At 41.7% G+C, this 23,676-nt stretch overlaps 1 protein-coding gene across 6 annotated transcripts in view; it reads left to right on the top strand.

Annotated features, from left to right (window-relative positions):
• Window positions 1–19,828, top strand: part of LOC126424762 (uncharacterized) — a 52,866-nt gene extending 33,038 nt beyond the window's left edge. For all 6 annotated transcript variants that reach the window (XM_050087510.1, XM_050087507.1, XM_050087511.1 and 3 more), the window contains 2 exons: window positions 8,572–8,636; window positions 18,652–19,828. In XM_050087510.1, the coding sequence (XP_049943467.1) occupies window positions 8,572–8,636; window positions 18,652–19,682 (1,096 nt within the window). In that variant the 3' untranslated portion in view covers window positions 19,683–19,828. The remainder of the gene's footprint in view (window positions 1–8,571; window positions 8,637–18,651) is intronic.
• Window positions 19,829–23,676: the final 3,848 nt, after the last annotated feature.

The raw sequence follows: 23,676 nt of genomic DNA, 5'->3' as shown, positions 1-23,676 counted from the left end.
TGAACTCGCACAGAAGAATATTTTGGAAATCTGTCTCCAAATGACAAAGTGACAGTATGTAAACTCAAATGGCAACAGTGAACTACAGATAAAAAATGACAATTGATAAATAAACCCATAGCAACTGGAATATCAACATGCAAACCAAAAATGCTATGAACTTATGCACCAACAGTATAAATAAGACCCAAATATAGCACCATGACTGATGTATTTTGAAGGTAACTGAGTTGACAGAGTGTGTCGAGTTCAAATGGTGATACAATTGTAAGAGTACACAAATTCGAGAATTCTGTCAGGTTTTATGCATATTACCTGTTCCTGAGTCCACTGTTAAGTGTTGTTTGTTTAGAGGAACTGTCATAAAGGCAGAAAATGTAATCATTGCCACTGTTGACCTCAGAAATTAGCCAGTCCAAAATGTTGAAGGAGGCACCCCCCCCCCCCCCCTCCCCCTCACACACACACACACACACACACACACACACACACACACACACACACACACACAGATATTGGTGTTTACTACTCGACTGCTGCAGATGTGCTTGCTTCTCAGACTCAGATGTCAGTAACAGAATGGTTTTTGAGAGGTGATAACATTCAACTTTCTCATTACCCAGGAGCCCCAGTCTAAACATTCCGATAAAGTTTGACAAATGATTTTCTTCTATAAGTCATCAAAGTCAGTGGCAGTTCTTCTGTTAATCTTTCCTGTGATATTGAAAATTAGTTTCTTGATCACCGGCTTCCATTCCCCAAGCGTCCCTAAGTATTTTGTGCTCTGTTCGGAATGAAACAACCCTCACATTTTTGCATGTGCAATGTCTTGTTGCTCCGGCTGATTTGTAATGAAGATAGCATGCACAAATACATACTAAACAACTGAAGGCACCTGCCAGGTTCTCCTAATTACTATTATTTTTGTGACAAGCAGTATGGACGATATCTTTGAATGTGCCACTGGAATTATGTTACAATCAAACATTAGAGAGGCCGGTAGGTTATAATTGATGTATTGCTCTATTGCTACCTGTGCATACAAAATGTTAGAAAACAATTTATTTATTTTAACATTTGAAATTTTTGTTTTTTATTAATATTTTATTTTCTTATGTAGGTAATGGTTTGAAAATGAATGCAAGCTTTTGAAACAAGTCACTGTTAAAAATTGTATGTACTGGGCCAGAAATCTAATTAAATAATACATGCCTTTGCTGTTGCAGTCTGCTTTACAGACAAGATTTCTTTTCTTCTGGGATTAACTATAAGGTTGCAAAGTAATTGGAACACCTCATATATGAAGACATTTGTTTGACTACCTTTCTGTTTTGACCTGCTTCAAGCTATTCCTTCCCCTCCTCCCCCATGGAAGGAATTATTAATTCTATATCAGCAGTACTAGACATTTTGCAAATGAGAATAGCAACAGTATGCAATGAAAGTTAACATTTTGATAAAGTAGATGCAATATGGTTCAGTCACTACAAATTATGTTGTCAATTACTTTCTGCCACACTGGCAGCTGTTGTATAGGTCAAAATATCCCTTTACTTTGCTTTTCTTATTGATTGGTTTTGACTGACAGCGTGAAAAAAATATGGGTTCAAGCAAGATGAGGGGGTTCTGGGAGGCAAAATTGCAAAACATTCTTGATGTAGGTTTAATTTCAGTGTACTACTTATTAATTTTTCTTCAATTTATACTCTTGTAATAACTTTCAGTTGGTTCATATAACTGTGAAGATTTATCATATAACAATGTACAGGTATCCAATCTTAATGGAGAGATCGTTCACACTAATAAAATGATCTTCTGGTATTTTACAGAAGTATTCACAAGTATATTGTTGAAGAACATCGTCACTGACAAAAATCCTATGGTCGCTCAATCCGAGGCTTCCCATAAGCAGTCTGTGCAGTGTCGGAAGCTGCGTACCATGCCTGCTATGATGTAAGGGCATCTGCGGCAAACTCTAACCGCCACATGCTGCCCAAAGAGTACCACAAACAAATATTAAAATGCAAAACAAATATTTTACCTACAATATAATATACTACATACAAAATATTATTTGAAAGTGGATTTTAATTACTGAAATGTTTAGAGGGCAAGTGCTAAAGAAAGGGAAGAGTTTCAAGTACCTGGAGAGCATAACAGAAGTTTGTGTTTAAAATAAAGAGATAAGTGAAATGGGAAGGTAAGCACACGGATTCCTGCAGAGCGGAAAATGCAAATCTTATACCAACTATATTACTCTCCAATACATAAGTATCTGAAACATGTGTAATGAAGAAAAGGCAGGGTAGGATTTGCTGGTACGGATAGAGTAAGGAATGAGGCGGTGAGAGAAATAATGAAGGAGAACCCTTAGCAAGAGACAATATAAAAGGTAAAATTAAGGTGGTACATCCATGTTAAGAGAATAGAAGTTAACAGAATACAGGGACAGGCTCGTGAAATGACAATAGCAAGCCAGAGACGGAAAGAAATGGAGAGGCAGATGGGTCATTGGGTGAAGGAATGTGTGAAGAAGAGATGAGAAGACTGGACAGTGTGGAGAGGGAAACATGGTGTGGGGATATGATATGATGGAGAGGCCTGTGTTCCAGATAGACCCAGCCAGGGGCTGTGGACTGTAGATTATGACGACGATTGAATGTTTTCGCTGTGAGGCCTTTTTCAACATATTTTTTGAAACGCTTAACATGTGTAACATAGTTAAATTACAAAATACAAAACATCCACTGATTGCTAATTCCAAAGAATAAACATATTTGGATTACAGTCCCAACACTCATCAAATCGCCTAATGGTAAAAATGATAGGGGCTGATTTATGTGCAGCCGAATTCAACACAATTAGCATTACAAATAGTGGGATATAGTTAAGGACAGCATCATGTAAAATAACAAGTGGTTCTTGAACTGCAGTGGCAATTATGTAGTGTACCACTTAGCAGTGAAAGAGTATTTCTGGATTGTATTCAGTGTCACCTTGTAACCTAGGTGTCATAGATCTCAGTGACACATTATGCTCTGTAAGATTCAAAATAATGTTACAGTAATCCAGAAAGTGATACTGCCCAGTGTATGAGTGTGAACGAGGGAAAGAGGATTTCGTTATTCTGTAGGATGCGTTTGCAGGGAAGTCGTGCCAGTATCTTGTCTTAACATAGGAGTAACTGACAGTAACATAATTATGATGATGTGTTACGATGATTATTAAATGGCTAAAACTTTTTTGTGTGACAGGTTTGCTGTTATGACAGTCCACAGTCCAAAGACTGTTTTGTTGCAGCTCTGCACTGCAGTGCACCCAATGTACAATTACTCCAGCCTACACCTGTTTGAACCTTCTTACTGTAGTCGAGCCTTGGTCTCTCTCCACAATTTTTACCCATTGTAGTACCATCCATTATCAGATTAACTGTTTGTTGGTGCCTCAGGATTGTCCTATCAGTCTCTCCCTTCTATCAGGCCAATCATTCAGTGATGCTCTCCTGTCCCTCCAGCATTCTTCTGTGGCACCACATTATCGAGTCTCTACTGAAACGTAATAAAGTTGTAACACTCCTTGCTGTTATGTAATCCACCTGACCGTCACCACCGAAGAAACAATATTAAAAGAACTTTCTGATATTTGTCACTAGACATTATAAAGCCAGTTGATACAGTCCCCATTAGCATGTACAGTGTGTATTTTTGAGGTGGAACTAGTGATCGAGATGAAAACAGAGTACTTCTAACAGACATTCCATAGCTTGGCTGTGACACCAAGTTGTCAGCACTGTAATACATAAGTGAAGTTTGGAAGGTAGAAGACGAGGTATTGGCGGAATTAAAGCTTTGAGAATGGGGCATGAGTCGTGCTTGGGTAGCTCAGTTGGTAGAGCACTTGCCTGCAAAAGCCAAAAGGTCCCGAGTTTGTGTCTCGGTCCAGCACACAGTGTTAATCTGCCAGGAAGTTTCATATCAGCGCACACTCCGCTGTTGAGTGAAAATTTCATTCTAAGTTGAATATCATTGTACAAGCACTACAAACCCTTCAATAATAAAATCATAATACACACATCAAAAAAAGTTTGGCCTCACCTCGCTTCCCATAACTCCTGAAGATAGACATGGACTGTGGATACTGAATCACAGGCACAGTTCCTTCGATTGTTCAGAGATGTCACTAAACCCACCCAAAGATGTAAACAACCATGCATGAGCAGTGCCTATTAGACGGAGGGGATCTGACAGCCAATCAGTTCCCTCATTCCACCAGCAACGAGGTACACGGCTCGTGTTGTCTGTAGTTCAACCTTGCCTAGATGGTCAATACTGCGGTTTTGATGGTCAATACTGCGGTTTGATCGCGTCCGCATTGTTACTTTGTGTCAGAAAGGGCTCTCAACAAGGGAAGTGTCCAGGTGTCTCGAAGAACCAAAGTGATTTTGTTCTGACATGGAGGAGATACAGAGAGACAGGAACTGTCGACAACATGCCTTTATCAGGCCGCCAAGGGCTACTTCTGCAGTGAATGACCACTATCTACGGATTATGGCTTGGAGGAATGCCACCATGTTGAATAATGCTTTTTGTTCAGTCACAGGACGTCGTGTTATGACTCAGACTGTGCACAAAAGGCTGCATGATGCGCAACTTCACTCACAATGTCCATGGCGAGGCCCATCTTTGCAACCACACCACCATACAACGTGGTATAGATGGGCCCAACAACATGCCAAATGGACCACTCAGGATTGGCATCACGTTCTCTTCACCAGTGGGTGTCCCATATGCTTTCAACCAGACAATTGTTGGAGATGTGTTTGGAGGCAACCCCGTCAGGCTGAACGCCTTACGTACACAGACCAGCGAATGCAGTGAGGTGGAGGTTCCCTGTTGTTTTGGAGTGGCATTATGTGGGGCCAATGTATGCTGCTGGTGGGCATGGAAGGCACCGTAATGGCTGTACGATACGTGAATGCCATCCTCCGACCAATAGTGCAACCATATCGGCAGCATATTGGTGAGGCATTTGTCTTCATTCGCACTCCCATCGTGCACATTTTGTGAATGACTTCCTTCAGGATAATGACATCACTCGACTAGAGAGGCCAGCATGTTCTTCAGACACAAACCCTATAGAATATGCCTGAAATAGATTAAAACGGACTGTTTATGGACGATGTGACCCACCAACCATTCTGAGGGATCTACGCTGAATCGCCTTGAGGGGTGGGACAGTCTGGACCAACAGTGTGCCTTGATGAACTTGTGTATAGTATGCTACAATGAATACAGGCATGTATCAGTGCAAGAGGATGTGCTACTGCATATTAGAGATAATAGTGCATAGAGCATTGTGGACTACCACCTCTGAAGGTCTCGCTGTATTGTGGTACAATATGAAATGAAATGAGTGGGTGTGGTACAATATGCAATGTGTGGTTTTCATGAGCATTAAAAAGGGCAGAAATGATGTTTATGTTGATCTCTATTCCAATTTCTTGTACAGGTTCTGGAACTCTCAGAACTGAGGTGATGCAAAACTTTAATGATTTGTGTATTAGCATAGCAGAGATTTCTAACAGTGCTCTTACATCCACTACAGCTTGTTTCATGTGCTTGACCACAAAGGTGACCTGTTCGAACTTGTGAAATATTCCTTACAGCCAAAACTGTACTGAGTCTGTGTATAGTATGCCCCCCCCCCCCCCCCCCCCCGCCCAAAAAAAAGACAAATTTTAGGGACTAGTTCATCTCTTCTACTGCAAGCTCTTTGCTTTTCATATTATGGAAGGAGGTAGTATGGACAAAAACAAGGAAAAATATCTAGTAAGCATGGGCTCTAAAATGAATACCTCAAGAGCTATGAGCAGTTGTTGAGTAGAAAAGATGTGTTTCACACCAGTGAAGGTAAAAGGTGCTCATAGCTCTTTTAGACTCCCATGTTTATCAGACATTTTTTCCTTGTTTGGTTTGAAGCTTCCTCCCCTAAAATGTGAAAAGCAAAGGCTTTGCAGTGGAAGAGACCTGTTTCATGGTACCAAAGATGAACAAGTGCTCATACCTCTTAAGTTATGCATTTTAGAGCCCACGCTTACTTTTTTTTTTTTTTAATCAGTACTTATAAAACTCGACCAGACTTCTTCTACTTTGTTCAATAGATGTCACATCACTGCTCCCACTACAGTGTGATTGTAGCATCTGCTGTGGTCCAGAAAATAGTGTACTTGTAAGACCTCCACCTGAAGCTGAGCCTGTAGTATCTCAAACATTAGTTAATGGTACATAAAATCATGTCAATATAAAAAGAGACTGGACATATAATATATCTACATAAACTACAAATTTAAATCACAGTTGCAGTTCATCGTCCGCAATGGATATAATGAATGGAGCATTAAATCCTAATATTCCATCCTTTATTTCTGATATAGCTAATACACATTTCCGAAATTGAAATAACCACATATGCCCACAATGTGTCCAGGTTACAGATTATCCTGTTCACTTTCCCTGGGAAAAGCTTGTCAAGACACCTTGGCAGTATGTGCTGTACATCAGTCTTAGAGAAACCATATTCTCCAGCAACAAGTATGACAGCAGCACAGTGTTTTGTATGCATATTGACATGCGTGAACAGTGGAAAGGAAGCCTACTTTCTCATATTCCACCAGACTGTGCCATGGCGACTGTGAAGAGGACACACCTGGAGCACTAAGGGATTTGAGTCTCACCATTAGCAGACATTTCGCTTGCCTCCCCTAATATGTGGAAATGTACTTTGTCACCTATTATTAGGACCCTGTTTCCGGACAGTTCTTTCAGGGCAGTCAGAGATTGCATTGGATTTGGTTTTGTCACAGTCTCAGAGTTCTTTTGGCATAGCTGTTTTTCAGATCCTTCTGTAGGGTTCTGAGAACATAACACTGTAGTGGGTTACACAAATGGCAGTGACACATTTTCAAATGGAGTGCAGAGTGAATGTTATTGATGTATTCCTGTCTGTCTCAACATTAAGCAATCTTTGTACACTTGTTACAAGACCAGACCAGAGGCATTTTCTAGAAAGTTGCTAATTCACTGGAATACTGTATTGTGGCTAAGGACACTCCTGTAATGTATACTATTAGAATGGTAATGGGACAATAGCTGTGTCCTACAGCAGAGCCACTACTAATAAATGTTTCAGTTATGCCGGTGAGATGAATTTTTTTCCACTACTCTGTAGCTACTGAATCAGCTGCCCTTCTGTGAGTGAGTAGTATGCGCATTTGGTATAAAGAAGAAGCAACAACACAGACGACGCTGTGTCATCAGGCTTTAGTGCAGCAAACTGATAATTGTAAAGCCTGACTGTGGCATAGGTTGGGGAAGATTATGCAGCGAAATATTTATCCTCTTCATCAGTAAATTATTACACAAAAATAAATGGAAATCATTTTCTCGTGACAGCTTCTGTTCAGTAGAGAATTTCTGAAGAGAGTGTGTGTGTGTGTGTGTGTGTGTGTGTGTGTGTGTGTGTGTGTGTGTGTCTGTCTTTTGTTCCAAGAATGGTCACCATTTAGCCAGTACATTTGACATTGATATCTTGAGCAGAATGACCTCCTCTGTGACAACCAGCATGGATTCCGTAAACATCGATCATGTGAAACCCAACTCTTACTTTTCTCACGTGCCATACTGAAAGCTTTGGATCAGGGCAGTCAGTTAGATATTGGGGACCTGTACCAAATAGGACTAACAGGGAATATTGAACGTATACAGAGAAGGGCAGTACAAATGGTCACAGGTTTGTTTGATCTGTGGGAGAGTGTCACAGAGACGCTGAAGAAACTTAACTAGCAGACTCTTGCACATAGATGTAAACTATCCCAAGAGTTTCGAGAACCGCCTTTAAATCGTGACTGTAGGCATGTACTGCAACCCCCTATGTATTGCTCACATAGGGATCGTGAGGGCAAGATTTGAATAATTACAACACACAAGGAAGCATTCGATCAATTATTCTTTATTCTTCCTGCACTCCATGTGTAAATGGAACAGGATGAAACCCTAATAATTGGTACAATGAAATGTACCCTCTGCCATGCACTTAGCAGTGGTTTGCAGAATATAGCTGTAGATAGACATAGATATTCACTGAGAAAATGTTTTCTTTCCACATCATAACAAGATGCTGCAGACTCAGATTGTGATTATTCAGTGCAGATTTAAGATGCAGTAGTGACCTTTTCTCCTTCTATTTTATGTTTTTTCATTTGAATAATGCTTTTACCGTTCTTAGGACTTGAAACTTGAATCTTTTTCTATGACACCCACCACACACAGGAGGATTTGAGTGACAGATAGAGACATTGAAAGAAGGCATTTAGATATTGTCAGCTTCCATCTCAGATTTTCCATTGTTTGATATACCAATTCTGTATGTTGACGAATGTAGCTGTTCTTCACATTTCAATTTTGGGTTAGTATTGCCATTCTTAACCACATGTGTTACAAGAATTAATTGCACTGATACTCATTCTCACTCAGTACTTAAATGTGAATTCTCTATCTCTTTTTTTTTCTGCAGTGGACCAGCAGGAAGAGACAGAGGAGTGTTTCGACCTTCAGGCTTAAAACTCCGAGACGCAAGAGGTAAGAGGAGTCTTCTTGTACCAGATTTCAGGAAAAATATTAAAAAACAGTAATATTTTCAAAACAGTATTATTAAATTTGTATTATTTGTTGCCAGTTCATATTGAACATTTTTTGAAATATTTCAACATTAAATATAATATTACTTTTAGATATGAAGGGCTTCAAGAAATATTTATAGTGTTACTTATAGAGTTTATAACCTTTGTCACCAAAATTTTTTAGGCTACTGTGTGAAACTCAGCAAGCATATGGTCTTACACAGACAAGAGCTTCTCAATATACACATTAATTTCTTCCTTAGGATTTGCTATCATTACACAGAGTGACCTCCTCAAAGCATTGTCTGGTCAAGTTGAATTTCTTCCCAAATGGCAAAATCTATTCTGGGAAAATCTGTCTTAATAATTCACCAGTATCATCTTTGAGGTGAAGGTCAATATTGAGGACAGTGGCTTGTTGGATTGAGTATGAGTAGGTAAAGCAAATTGGAGAGAAGTTGTTGAGGTTGTGGAGGAATGTGGATAGGGTGTTTTCACCCTCGATACAGATCACGGAGGTGTCGTCATTGAATTTGGTGAGGTGTTTGGGAATCTGGGTGTTTAGGAAATATTTCTGTAGATGGCCCATGAATAGGTTAACATACTATAGTGCCATGTGGGTGCCCATAGCCATAACCCGATTCATTTGTAGGTAATGCCTTCAAAGGAGAACTAATTGTGGGTGAGGATATAGTTGGTCATGGTGACTGGGAAGGAGGTTGTTGGTTTGGAGTCCATTCGGAATTGGGGAAGGTAGTGTTCAATAGCTATAAAGCCTTGGGCACTAGAGATGTTAATGTAAAGGGAGGTGGCATCAACAGTGATGAGCAAGGACATTGTATGGTAAAGGAACAGGTACTGTGGAGAATCAGTGGATGAAATGGTTGGTATCTTTTATATAGGAGGGTAGATTGCGGGTAATAGGGTGAAGATCTAGAAGAGCAGAGATTCTCTCAGTGCAGGCACAGTAACCCGCCACAGTGGGGTGTCCTGGGTGGTTGGGTTTATGGACTTTAGGGAGGATGTAGAAGGTAGGAATGTTGGGGAGTCATAGGGGTGAGGAGAGAGATGGTTCTGGGGAGTGGTCCTGGGATGGACCTAAGCATTTGAGGAGAGACTGGAGATCCTGGTGGGTTTCTGGAACGCTGTGACCGTGCAGTGTTTGTAGGTGGATAAATCTGACAACTGGCGGAGTCATTCTGCCAGGTAATCCTTGGCAGTTCAAAACAACAGTGGTGAAGCTTTTGTAAGCAGGTAAGATTGTAAGGTCATGTTAAGTTTTTAGTTGGTGGATTGTGGTTCTTCCTGCAGATGTAAGGTTAGTTTGCATGCTGAGGGATTTGGGGAATGATGGTGAGGCAAGGTTTGAGGTTAAGAAATGCTGGAAAGTTAAGAGGAGGTGGTTTGGGGGCAGTGGAGGTGGATCACGGTTGGATAGAGGGATGAACTGAGTCAGGCAGGGTTCAACGTTGGTCTTTAGTTCAGTTTGATTGGTAGAGTTGGTGGTGAATGTGTTTCCACTTTAGGGACTGGGAAAAGGAGAGAAGATCTGTAACAAGTCCTGCATGAGTGAATTTTGAAGTGGAACAAAATGTGAAGCCTTTGGAAAGGACTGATACTTCTGTGGGGCTAAGGCTTTGGAGGAAAGGTTCATGACTGTTTCAAGTCTGTTTAGGTTCTGTGTTGTGTTTTGTGGTGGGAGGGAATTTTTGAGGGTAAGGTAAATATAGTAGGTCTGAGAGGCAGGGTTTATCAGCTACGAGGGGTGAGGGGGAGATTTGGAGGTTGTTGGAGAGGTGGTGGATAGTGGTAGTCCAAGGGAGGAGTAGGAAATGAGCAGGGTGGAGAGTTTTTTGAAGTGGCATTGTGCATCTTGCTTTAGTTCCTGGAGGAGGACGCCACCTGAAAAACACTTTTATCCTGCTAATTTCTTACTCCAACCTTGGACTATCATTGTCCACCACCCTTGCGACAACCTCTAAACCTGCCCCACGTCCTCTCAAAGTTGACAAACACTGTCTCGCAGACCTAATACGTTTCCCCACCATCAAAAACACTCCCCCATCTCTACACAGAATCCAGAACCTAAGCAGACTTGAAACATAGTCATGAAACTATCATTCAACAGCTTTAGCCCCGCAGAAGTATCAGTCCTTCCCAAAGGCCTCCTCTTTTGTCCCACTCAAGTTCAGTCATGCAGAACTTGTTAAAGACCTTCTCTCCTTCTCCTGGTCCGTACAGTGGAAACACTTTTTCACTACCAACCCTACCAACCAAACTGAACTAAAGACCAATGTTGAACCCTCCCTGAATCAGTTCACTCCTCCATCCAACCGTGATCCCCCGCCCACAGACTGCCCCCCTTAACTTCCCAGAATTTCTTAATGTCGAACCTTGGCTCACCATCATTCCCCAAATCCCTCAACATGCAAACTAACTGTATATCCACAGGAAAAACCACAATCCACCACCCAAAAACTTTTTTCAAACCTTATAATCCTACCAGCTATCAAAGGCTCCACCATTGTTGTTTTGAACCGCAAGGATTACCTGGCAGAAGGACTCTGCCAGCTCTCAGATTCATCCACCTACAAACCCTGCCAGTGACCCCTTTCCAGAAATCCAGAAGGCCCATTCCAGAACCTCTGCCCGGAGTCTGTCTCTCTCCTCACCCCTACCACTCCTTGTACTCCTACCTCTTAAATGCTTCCTTAAGTCCATTAACCCAACCAACCAGGATTGCCCCTTTGCAGGCAGTTACTGTTCCCCACTGAGAGAATCTCTGCTCTGATAGATCAACACGTTCAGCCTATTACCTGCAACCTATCCTCCTATAAAAAAGATACCAAGCATTTCATCCACCAACTCTCCACAGTTCCTGTTCCTTTACCACACAGTACACCTGCTTGTCACTATTAATGCCACCTCCTTTTTCACTAACATCCCGAATGCCCATGGCCTTACTGCTATTGAACCACTACCTTTCCCAACACCTGACAGATTCCAAACCAACAACCTTGTTCCTAGTTGCCTCGACCAACTATATCATTACCCATAATTATGTTTCCTTTGAGAGCATTACCTACAAACAAATCTGGGGTATGGCTAAGGGCACCTGCATGGCACCATCCTATGTCAACATGTTCATGGGCCATCTAGAGAAATCCTTCCTAAACACCCAGTATCCCGAACCCTACACCTGGCTCAAATTCATTGATGACATCTTCGTGAGCTGGACAAGGGTGAGGACACCCTATTCACATTCCTCCACAACCTCAACACCATCTCTCCCATTCACTTTGCCTACTCATACTCAACCCAACAAGGCACCTTCCTCAGTGTTGACATCCACCTTAAAGACGGCTACATTAGTACCTCTGTCCATATCAAACTTACCGTCCACCACAATACCTCCACTTCGACAGTTGCCACCCATGCTATACCAAGAAGTCCGTTCCATACTGCATAGTAACCTGTGGCCATTGCATCTGTAGTGATGATTGGTCCCTCTCAAAATATACTGAGGGTCTCACTGAGGCCTTTACAGATCATAATTACCCTCCCAACCTTGTACAAAAACAAGTCTTCCATGCCTTATCTTTCCTTATCACCATCTGCCAAAGTCCCACCATCCAGCCACATAGGAGCATTCCCCTCGTGACTCACTACCAACTAGGACTGGAGCAACTGAATTACATTCTTCGCCAAGGTTTTGACTACCTCTCATTGTGCCCCAAAATGAGAAATGTACTACCCACTATTCTTTCCACCCCTCCCACAGTAGTATCCTGCTGCCCACCAAACCTACACAATATCCCCATCCATCTTTACACAACCCCTGCTCCCAACGTCTTCCCTTATGGCTCATATCCCTGTAATAGAACTTGATGCAAGACCTGTCCCATACATCCTCCCACCACCACCTATTCCACTCCAGTCACAAACATCACCTATCCCATCAAAGCCAGGGCTACGTGTGAACCCAGTCATGTGATCTACAAACTAAGCTGCAACTACTGAACTGTATTCTATGTGGGCATGACAATCCACAAGTAGTCTGTCCGCATGAATGGCTACTGGCAAACTGTGGCCAAGAAGCAACTGGACCATCCAGTTGCTAAGTATATCGCCCAACACAGCATTCCTCATTTCAGTGACTGCTCCAAAGTCTGTGCTGTCTGGATCCTTCCCACCAATACCAGCCTTTCTGAATTGTGCAGGTGGAAATTTTTAATGAAATATATCCTATGTTCCCATAACCCCCTCTGGCCTCACCCTTTGTTAGTCATTGTCCTTACCCATCTAGCCCCTTCCCTGTTCCCATTCCAGTACTACACAGCCCTCTATTCCACCAATGCACCAAGTCTTTTTACTTTTCTGCTACCCCCCTCTCTGCCCTGCCCTCCATCTAACCTCCTGACTTGTCACTGCACCTAGGTGCCCTTCTGTCCAGCTTGTTCCTGCACACTCCCACTAGCAGTACTTCACTGTCCCCCACTGCAAAGCTCTTGAATCAGCACATCTAAAACCCACCTGTTTCTTTAGATATGTGGATGATACCTTCGTTATCAGGCCACATGGAAGAGATAAATTGGCAGACTTCCTCACACATCTCAACTCCAGACACGAGAATATTAAGTTCACCATGGAGATCGAAATGGATGGGACGCTCCATTTCCTAGATGTTTTGATTAGAAGACGAGCTAAAGGCACTTTGGGCCACAGTGTGTATAGGAAGAAGACGCACACCGATTTGTGCCTACATGCGGATAGCTGCCACCACCCGGCACAAAAGAATGACGTGCTCAAAACTCTTGTACACGGAGCTCACACCATCTCCAACAGGGGCAGTCTCCAACAAGAATTGGACCATCTGAAGACCGTGTTTCGGAGGAACGGATACAAGGAAGGGCAAATTCGGAAGGCTCTACATCCCACACCTGCCGCGTCAGCAAAAACTGAGGGAGAACCTCAGGAGGCGGTGGCCTTGGCTATTATTCTGTTTTGTGGGGCCTTATCTGGAAAAATTGGATGCATTTTTCGTAAACACCAAGTGAAAACCATCTTCCATCCTCCAAGCAAAACCAAGATCCTTCTTGGTGGTGTCAAGGACAGCCTTGGGCTACGTAAATCAGGGGTTGATCAGATACCTTGCCAATGCAGTAGTGTATACATAGGGCAGACCATTCGTACCATTGAGGACCGATGCTGAGAACATCAACGGCACATTAGACTGCAACAGCCTAGTAAGTCGGCAATCGCTGAGCATTGCCTGTCGGAACTCCACAGCATGGATTATGACCAAACCAAAGTCCTGACACAGACTTCCGAATACTGGGACTGGGTCATCAAGGAAGCCATAGAGATCAGAGTAAGGGAGCCACAACTAAATCGTGACAGCGGTTACATCCTTAGCAAGGTGTGGGAACCCGCGATCACCCGAATTAAGAAGAAAAAGGATATTTCCCAGAGTGTACCGGCTTCGGGGGAGGAGGGCAGAATAACGAGAGCAGTGCCGACAGACCCTCCTGAACGAGAAGACCTAGGACGCAGCGCCCAGATGGCGGGAGAACGGACGCTGTATCTGGGGTGCGGACCGCACCGACTGATAGGAAATGCCTGAGGAAGGAGCGGGAGGGGGATTGTCCTATATATACATGGCGCCGGCCCACCGTCGGTCAGTACATCAGCGCACCTGATGATGGCAACATGGTTGAGTGCCGAAATATTGTGTCCTATGCACACTCATACCAGGCTGTTCACCCGAGATTTATTTCGTTGCCTTTTTTTTTTTTTGTCACCGTTTATAGCCTTTTGACTTACAAGGGCAGTAATCACAACTAAACTGAATATATTAATTTTACTTATATGAATTGAACTTTTTAAATATATTTAAAATTTATAATTAATAGTTTAACATTGGGACAAATAAAATAAAATGATAAAAAAATGATGGCAGCAGTGGGCTGCAAACCCGAGCTGATGAATTGGCAGTTAGTGCACTTCACCACTTGGCCAAGGAGCCGTTATGTAAGCTGCTCCTCAAAAAATCCTCATACTGTATGCTTGCACAGTATCTTATGTGCACTTTCAATAATAATAATAATAATAATAATACTGAACCTGGTGCTGTGGAAAAGTAGCACTCATAGTGCCAGAAGGGATGATGTCATGTCAGAGCATTCACAGGCAGCTGTGTCCCTACTCAGAATTGATCATAGCACTTGACACTGGTTTCTAGTTGTCATAGAGAGAGCACAGCAAAACTTGTTTTCGTTCATTTTATTTGCATACCAACATGCATTTGAAGAGAGATGGTGTAATTTTAATGTGATTTCCAGCTCGCATTCAGAGAGAAATGGCATAATTTTAGTGCAATACTTATAGTTTGCTACAGCATGTTAGCATGCCATAACTGGCCACCACTGGTGAAATTTATGAAAGGAATATCTGAGCCCTTTGAAATAAAGACAAGTGTACAGCAAAGTGATCATCTGTTCCCAATTCTTTTTCATTGTGGTGTAGGAAAAGTAGTGAGAATTTGAAATGAAAAACTGAATGGGTATAAGATTTCACCAATAAAATTGGACAGAGGAAACATAGACGTTTGATTTGACTGTCTCACATTTGCAGAAGACATTGCTACAGTTTCTGAAAATGTGTCATCTGCTGTGATACAAATAATCTTTTAGAAGAAATAACCTGTAGGTTTGGCTTAAGATTTTCTGTGGAAAAAACATTTAAGAAACATTAAAAATGAACAGAAATTTCTGAAAACAGTTATTGGCCAAATGTGGAAGGCTAAAAAATTTAAATATCTTGGGGAGATAATCCAAGAAAATGATTTGAATAAGGCTGCTACAGAGGAAAGAATACATAAAATGTGAAGCGCATGTGGTATAATTTTTACAGTAAAAAATGCATGTCTAAAAATGCAAAAATGAGGCATTACAGTGCAGTAGTGAAACCATGATTTCTGTATGCAAGTGGATGTCTAGCTTTTAAGTGTAATTTAGATAAATTAGAAATACGGGAAAGGCAAATCGCTAGGAAATTATTAGGTCCACAAAGAACTATGGAAGATTGGAAATAATGAAGTAAGATGAAATTCATCAAACAGAGAAAACTAATCAGAAATAATGAGAAAAAAGAAGACTGGTATTTTTTGGGCACTATAACAAATGAAAAACATAGATTAACCAAAAAGAGCTTCAAATATTCAAGTCAACAACAGACTGGATCCACAAAGTAAAAATAGTTTAGGCAAAGAGTATTGAATACGGAAGGATTTCAAGGCAGGAGAATGGAAAAAAATTGGTCTGTAGTAGTCAGAAGATGGGAAGAAAAAACATAGTGAAAAAATGAAGGGACTGGAAGAAAGGAAAAGAACAATGAATAAGAAATAGAAATTGGCACACTGTTCGTAGTTAGCCCATCTGAGAAGGAGAAAAAAAAATTCGAGAAGCAGAAAAACAGTTCGGGAGCACCTCAGGGGAGTGCCATAGAACTTTTACAGTTTGTGTTTACAGTGTGTATAAATTACCCCATGAATAATTTCAGATGATCATTAAGGCTGTACGTGAATGATGTTGCTGTGTGTAGGAGGCTTGCAACTCCAGAAGCTTTAATATTGGCGTAACGTGTATTGAAAAGCAGCCTAAGTTTAAGGCTTCCATGTAGCAATAATAATATGTTAAATGCACCTGTGTTTTTAATATAAAGATATTACTTACTTACTTTTTTATTTTTTAAAAAAGTTCTGATAGAATGTAAATATGTCTGGATTAAAGGAGACCACTCACCAAAAAACAGAAGCGTTGAGTCATCGATAGGCACTCACATAAAGAAAACTTGATAGCTTTGGGAGACTTCTCTTTTGAACTAGAGTGCACACAATGTGTGTGTGCGTGCGCGTGGGCATGGGCGTGTGCGTGTGCGCGCTCGTGCACGTGTCGCTAGCTCAAAAGAGGATTTTCCAAAAGCTAGAAAGTTTTCTTTCTTTATGTGCATGCTAGTCGGCAAGCCAATGAGTGCGCATGCCCACATGCACATGCCTATTCCCCTACATGGCACCGACTGGACACACAGTCACACAATGCTGCATTTTGATAAGTGGTGTGGGTTGTGTTGGAAGTAGGTAGGTAGTGTGTGTGTGTGTGTGTGTGTGTGTGTGTGCGTGTGTGTGTGTGTGTGTGTGTGTGTGTTAGAGAGAGAGAGAGAGAGAGAGAGAGAGAGGGGGGGGGGGGGGGGATGCAGAGGCCTCAGGTTGTGAAGCATCAATTGAAATTGAGAATGGTATGCTTAGCAGCATTTTGTGCCATCCTCGTGGACAGCTGGTCAGTAATCTTACCATCATAAAGAGCTGTGGAGTGTTTGCAGCTGAGGTGGTATATTACATGGCTGCTTTCACAGGTGAGGTAAGATAATCCTGTGACAAGACTGGAATAAAGAGTGCTGGGTGCGTGGATTGGACAGATCTTGCATGTTGGTCTTCCACAGGGATGCGATCCATGGGGCAAGGGGTTGGGACCGAGTGAGGTGGCGCAGCAGTTAGCACACTAGACTCGCATTCAGGAGGATGATGGTTCAAACCCACATCCAGCCATCTTGATTAAGGTTATCCATGATTTCACTAAATCACTTGAGGCTAATGCCAGGATGCTCCTTTCAAAGGCACGGCCACCTTCCTTTTTTAATCCATTGGGCTTGATGACCTTGCTGTTTGGTCCTGTGCCCCAAACAAACCAACCAGCCAAGGAGTTGGGAGTGGAGTGGACTAGGATGTTATGTAGGTTGGGTGGGTGGGTGATGCAACACCACTTGAGGAAGGGTGGGGAGGATCTTGCAAAGGATGTCCCTCATTGCAGGGCATGATAAGAACTCGTCTAATCCCTGTTGAAGGATATGTTCAGATGTTCCATTCCAGGATGATATCTTCACCATCTTGACTGAAGGCCAAGACACCATATCCTCATTCCTTCACAACCTCGATTCCTTGTGTCCCTCCCACTTCACTTGGCCCTCCTTTAACCCTAGGTGTCAAATTGCTTGACATTGACCTTCACCTCTCTGACGGCTCCATCCACACATCTGTCCACATTAAATAAACTAAACATCAACAGTACCTACATGTTGTTAGTTGCCCTGCCTTCTACCCCAAAAAGTTGACCACCAGGAGGCAGGACATGCAGTTAAACGTAACATGCTCAATTTCAATGACTACTTCACAGCCTGAGGCCATCTGGATCCTTCCCTTCACCATCAGCTTCTCCGAACTACGCAGATGCGAGTTAACCTTCCAATACATCCCCCACTCCCGTAATTGCCCTGGTCTTAAACTCTGGTAACCCACTGTCCTCCAACAGTCACTGCTTCCAACATCCTGTCACTCACTTCCAAATTCACATTCTGACACCACTGCTTCCGACCAGTTGGGACAGTGGTGCATCTAGTGCTTATTCCATGCTCCTGCCACCCGTCCCTCAGTCATTCCTACCCAGCAAATCGGCTGTCTCCTAGCTAGCAGCTAGCCACTCACCCCTCACTGCTAACCCCTTACCCTGCCATCCAACTCTTTCTCTTCCTTTATACAACACACCCGACACAACAGACTAGTCCACCTGCCAAAATGCAGCACAGTGTGTCCAGCCAGTGGCATGTAGGGGCATAGGCGTGCGTGGGTGCGCACGTGTGTGTGTGTGTGTGTGTGTGTGTGTGTGTGTGTGTGTGTGTGTGTGTGTAACACACTAACTCAAAAAAAATGTTACTCATAATGGTAGCCAGTTTTCTTTCCTGGTGTGTGTGCCTATTGGCAACTCAACACTTTTGCTGTTTGGTAAGTGGTCTCCTTTACTCCAAAAGTATTTACTTACTTAAAGAACACACCTTGTACTTCCAGATGTGGCTGTTCTCTTGTTCTTTCAAATCTGCTTTGTAAATAATCTGAATATAATCTCTTGTTCTTTCAAATCTAGATGGCGGACACTTGTCTTCAGGAAGAGTAGTGAAGAAGGCCCAAGCAACGAGAGCTGTATCACCTCGGAAGAAATTAGAGTCTCTCAAACTGAAACTAGCTGCTAAAGGAATACAATACGATGCAAGTTATATTCAGAGACAAAGACAAAAGCAGCTACGGAAAGATGAGAATTCGTCAGCCGATGCAGAAGATGGGACATTGTACAAACAGAAGATGTCAGTAATGCCAGATCCTGAGCGTAAGTGTACTGAAAATGAAATAGAGAAAATCCAAGATGTACTTATAGATGCCCTCGAACCTCTAGAGGATGGCTGTTTTCCACAGTTTTATGGTACGTACACAGTGAAGGGCATGCTCGTCATGTCGTGTGCCAACGAACAGACAAAACGGTGGCTAGAGAGGATTGTACCCCAGTTGGAGCCGTGGGAGAGCGGAAAGCTCTGCGTAAAGCCTAAAGGAGAGGTCTCACAGGGGACGAAGGTGCTACTCAAGACACCAAAATTGTTTGCCAAGACTGACCCCAAAAAGATCTTGCAGATGCTCAGCACTCAAAACAAGACCCTCGAGACCAACATGTGGAAGAACGTTAGTGCGAAATCGGAAGATTCGGGCCAGACTCTGGTCTACGTAATCGACAACCAGAGTCTCGAAGCAATCAGGGCCTTGAACAATAAAGTGTACCTCGGATTAGGCAATGTCGAGTTAGTTATCTTAAATGATGAGGAGGATAGCAAGCAGGCCTCTGCAGATACAGAAATCGAAAATGAGGAAGATGACAAGCAGACCTCTGCCGATACAGAGATGAAAGGTCAGGAGGATGACGAGCAGCCCTCCGTAGACACAGAAATGATCAATGAGGAGGAGAATGACGAGCAGACCACAGCAGATACAGAAATGAAAAATGTGGAGGAGAATGACGAACAGACCATTGCAGATACAGAAATGAAAAACCAGGAGGAGGATGACAAGCAGACGTCTGTAGGTACAGAAATAAGAAATGTGGACAGTGCTGACAAGCAGACCTCGTAGATACAGGTGTTGCTCACACAGAAAGAAGTGAAGTTCATACATAAGGAAGAGATGCAGAGAGAGAGAGAGAGAGAGAGAGAGAGAGAGAGAGAGAGAGTGTGTGTGTGTGTGTGTGTGTGTGTGTGTGTGTGTGTGTGTGTGGGGGGGGGGGGGGGGGGCACAGGCGCATGTGCTTAAAATTTCTGTGGATATGACTCATGCTACTTCCCATCATAGTACAACCTTGTTTATTTGGGTGTGTGACCAGAGGAAAGCTTAAAAAACAGGAGAATGTGGTAATATGAATCATAATGTTGTGGTCCTCGGGCCGAAAACTTTGACACTGCTCTCACTGTTAATCTAAATCTGTGCTTCTTTTTTTTCTCTGCAACCTACATGCATTTGAGCCTACATATTGATGTCAAAACTGTCTCTCTTTATACAGTTTTTCTCTCTCACACTGTTATTGATTACCAATTTTACATTTCTGATGCCTCAGGATGTGTCCTGTCAGCTGATCCCTTCCTTTAGTCAAGTTGTGCCAAAGTTTTTGTTGTACCTGTTTCATTTGAAAACTACTTCATTAATTATATGATTGACTATCTCATCATTAGTTATTCAATCTGCCCATCAGTCTTGAACATTCTTTTGTAACATTTTTTGTAACATGTTTCACTTTTGTACAAGGCTATTCTTCACACTGCACACCATAAAATTTATATTAAATGTTTCTCAGGGAATGTTTTCTTGCTGTGTCAGTCAATTGTCAGTTATTTCATAAGCCAGACAGCAAAACTTGTCAGCTTTTTTACCATTTCATTTCTGAGTCTAACTCTCCCTGCATCATCTAATTTAAATAGAATGCATTCCCTTATTCTTTTTCTTTTATTTGTGTTCATCTTACAATATCTATCAAAGATAGTATCCATTCATTTCAATTCCAAGGCTTACCATGGGAAAACATATGCTTCTTTCTGATTTAAAATTATTTAGGTAACAAAATTTACAGTTTGTTGAAAAGCAAATACTACTCTCTTAGTGGTACTTTTGATTGACTTGTTGAGCTGCAGTGGAGTTGAGCTGCAGTGGTACGCACAATGTGCGCTACCTCCCTTACCCCCTGCTGCAGCTTCTTTATCTGTCATGGTACCACAGGTACCAACCGACGTTTCCCATATCTACATCAGAGCATCTGTATTTGTCCATGGATTTATAGAAAACCACTTCAACCTCCTCAGACAAATTTACTGAAAATTGTATGCTCACCACTGTATTTAAAGATTGTTTAATGTAGGAAATGAGAGTAAAATTTTCAACAAGAGCTAATAGGGATAAATGAGAGCTATAGAAACAAGGTTGTACCACAGCAGCAACATGAGGTATTTTAATGTAGCTTTTGCAAGACAGATATGCACAGTTCTCAACATTTCTTCCTTATTAAAGACTTTTTAAAGTTGCTGTATGTTATGCCTTTCCTAAAAAAAATAAAGTGAAATGTAAGCTGTTCTTTGTTAATTTATTAATTGTGAATGCACAATTACTAGGGAAGGAATGCCTTTTGCTAAGTTAGGCACTACTAACATATATGCTGTTTGCTCCTTGTGGTATCCAGTGAGCTAGTGATATAAAGTATAATGCAACAGTGAGCACATCAACATCATGACACACACACACACACACACACACACACACACACACACACACACACACACACACACACATGGAAAAAAAAGTTTGGGATTCATTTATGTTTGGGAAAATATCTAGTCTTATTTGTTTATTTACATGTCAAAAAGTTCCATAGGACCAAGTTGAGGAGCATATCTCCAAGGTCATGGAACGTGTCAGTTCATGAAATTACATCATAAAAGTAATAACAGATTAAAATAAAATGTTTATGAATCCCAAAAAAGTCAATCCATAAGTTTAATTAAATGCAATCAACAATACAACAAGAATCAGCTTAATTTTTCAAGGAACTCCTCAACAGAATAGGAGTGACCTACGAGGAAATTCTTCAGTTTCAATTTGAATGCGCTTGTATTACAGCTAAGATTTTTGAATTCGGGTGGGAGCTTATTGAAAATGTATGCAGCAGTATACTGCACACCTTTCTGCGCAAGAGTTAAGGAAATTCGATCCAAATGCAGGTTTGATTTCTGCCTAGTATTAACTGAGTGAAAGTTGCTCATTCTTGGGAATAGGCTAATATTGTTAACAAGAAATAACAGTAAGGAATGTATATATATTGAGAGGTCAGTTTTGACGAGAGGCCAATGTCAAAATACCAATACTCGTGAACAGGGGTCAACAAGAGGTTCGTGAACTTACACCACTTATTGCTCGAACTGCCCATTTCCGAGCCAAAAATATCCTTTTAGAATGGGAAGAGTTACCTCAAAATATAATACCGTACGACATAAGCAAATGAAAATAAGCAAAGTAGACCAATGTTCGTGTCAAAGGATTACTCATTTCAGATACCTTTCGAATAGTAAAAATGGCGGCATTAAGTCTTTGAACAAAATCCTGAATGTGGGCTTTCCACTGCAGTTTACTATCTATCTGAACACCTATAAATAAAATAGAAACATTCCACATGGGAAAAATATATTAAAAACAAAGATTCCATGACTTACCAAATGGGAAAGTGCTGGTAGATAGGCACAATAAAAAACACACACAAACACACACACAAAATTTCAAGCTTTCGCAACCCACGGCTGCTTTGTCAGGAAAGAGAGAAGGAGAGAGAAAGATGAAAGGATGTGGGTTTTAAGGGAGAGGGTAAGGAGTCATTCCAATCCCGGGAGCGGAAAGACTTACCTTAGGGGGAAAAAAGGACAGGTATATACACACACACACACACACACACACACACACACACACACACACACACACACACACACACACACATATATATATACAGACACTTGTATATGTGTGTATATATATCTCTAAAATCAAAGATGATGTGACTTACCAAATGAAAGCACTGGCAGGTCGATAGACACACAAACACAAACAAACATACACACAAAATTCAAGCTTTCGCAACCAACGGTTGCTTCATCAGGAAAGAGGGAAGGAGAGGGAAAGACGAAAGGATGTGGGTTTTAAGGGAGAGGGTAAGGAGTCATTCCAAGTCCGGGAGCGGAAAGACTTACCTTAGGGGGAAAAAAGGACTGGTATACACTCGCACACACACCCATATCCAACTGCACATACAGACACAAGCAGACATTTGTATATATCTGTATATGTGTGGATGGATGGATATGTGTGTGTGTGTGTGTGTGTGTGTGTGCACGAGTGTATACCTGTCCTTTTTTCCCCCTAAGGTAAGTCTTTCCGCTCCCGGGATTGGAATGACTCCTTACCCTCTCCCTTAAAACCCACATCCTTTCATCTTTCCCTCTCCTTTCCTCTTTCCTGACGAAGCATCCGTGGGTTGCGAAAGCTTGAAATTTTGTGTGTGAGTTTGTGTGTTTTTTTATTGTGCCTATCTACCAGCGCTTTCCCATTTGGTAAGTCATGGAATCTTTGTTTTTAATATATTTGAACACCTGTAAATTTGAACTGTTCAGTTTCACTAATCATATGCCCATTCTTTGAAATTAAAACATCAGGTTTTGTTGAATTGTGTGTTAGAAACTGTAAAAACTGAGTCTTACTGTGATTTACTGTTCATTTTCTACAAGACGTGAACTTAGGTCATGAACTGCACTATTTGAAACAGAGCCAATGTTGTACACAACATCCTTTACTATCGAGCTAGTGCCATCAGCAAACATAAATATTTTAGAATCACCCATAATACTAGAGGACATATCATTTATATAAATAAGGAACATGAATAATGACCTCTTGCTGTCGGTTGTTAAAAGAAGAGGTGAACCAACTGTGAGCTACTCCCCTTATTCCATAATGGTCCAACTTCTGGAGCAATAATTTTTGATCAACACAATCAAACGCCTTAGTTAAATCAAAAAATATGCCTAGTGTTCGTAACCTT

The sequence above is a fragment of the Schistocerca serialis genome, chromosome 10 (genome assembly GCF_023864345.2).
Source record: "Schistocerca serialis cubense isolate TAMUIC-IGC-003099 chromosome 10, iqSchSeri2.2, whole genome shotgun sequence".
In the NCBI taxonomy this organism is placed as follows: Eukaryota; Metazoa; Arthropoda; class Insecta; order Orthoptera; family Acrididae; genus Schistocerca; species Schistocerca serialis.
The sequence above is the reverse complement of the archived record's forward strand: the minus strand, read 5'-3'. Positions and strand labels throughout refer to the sequence as shown.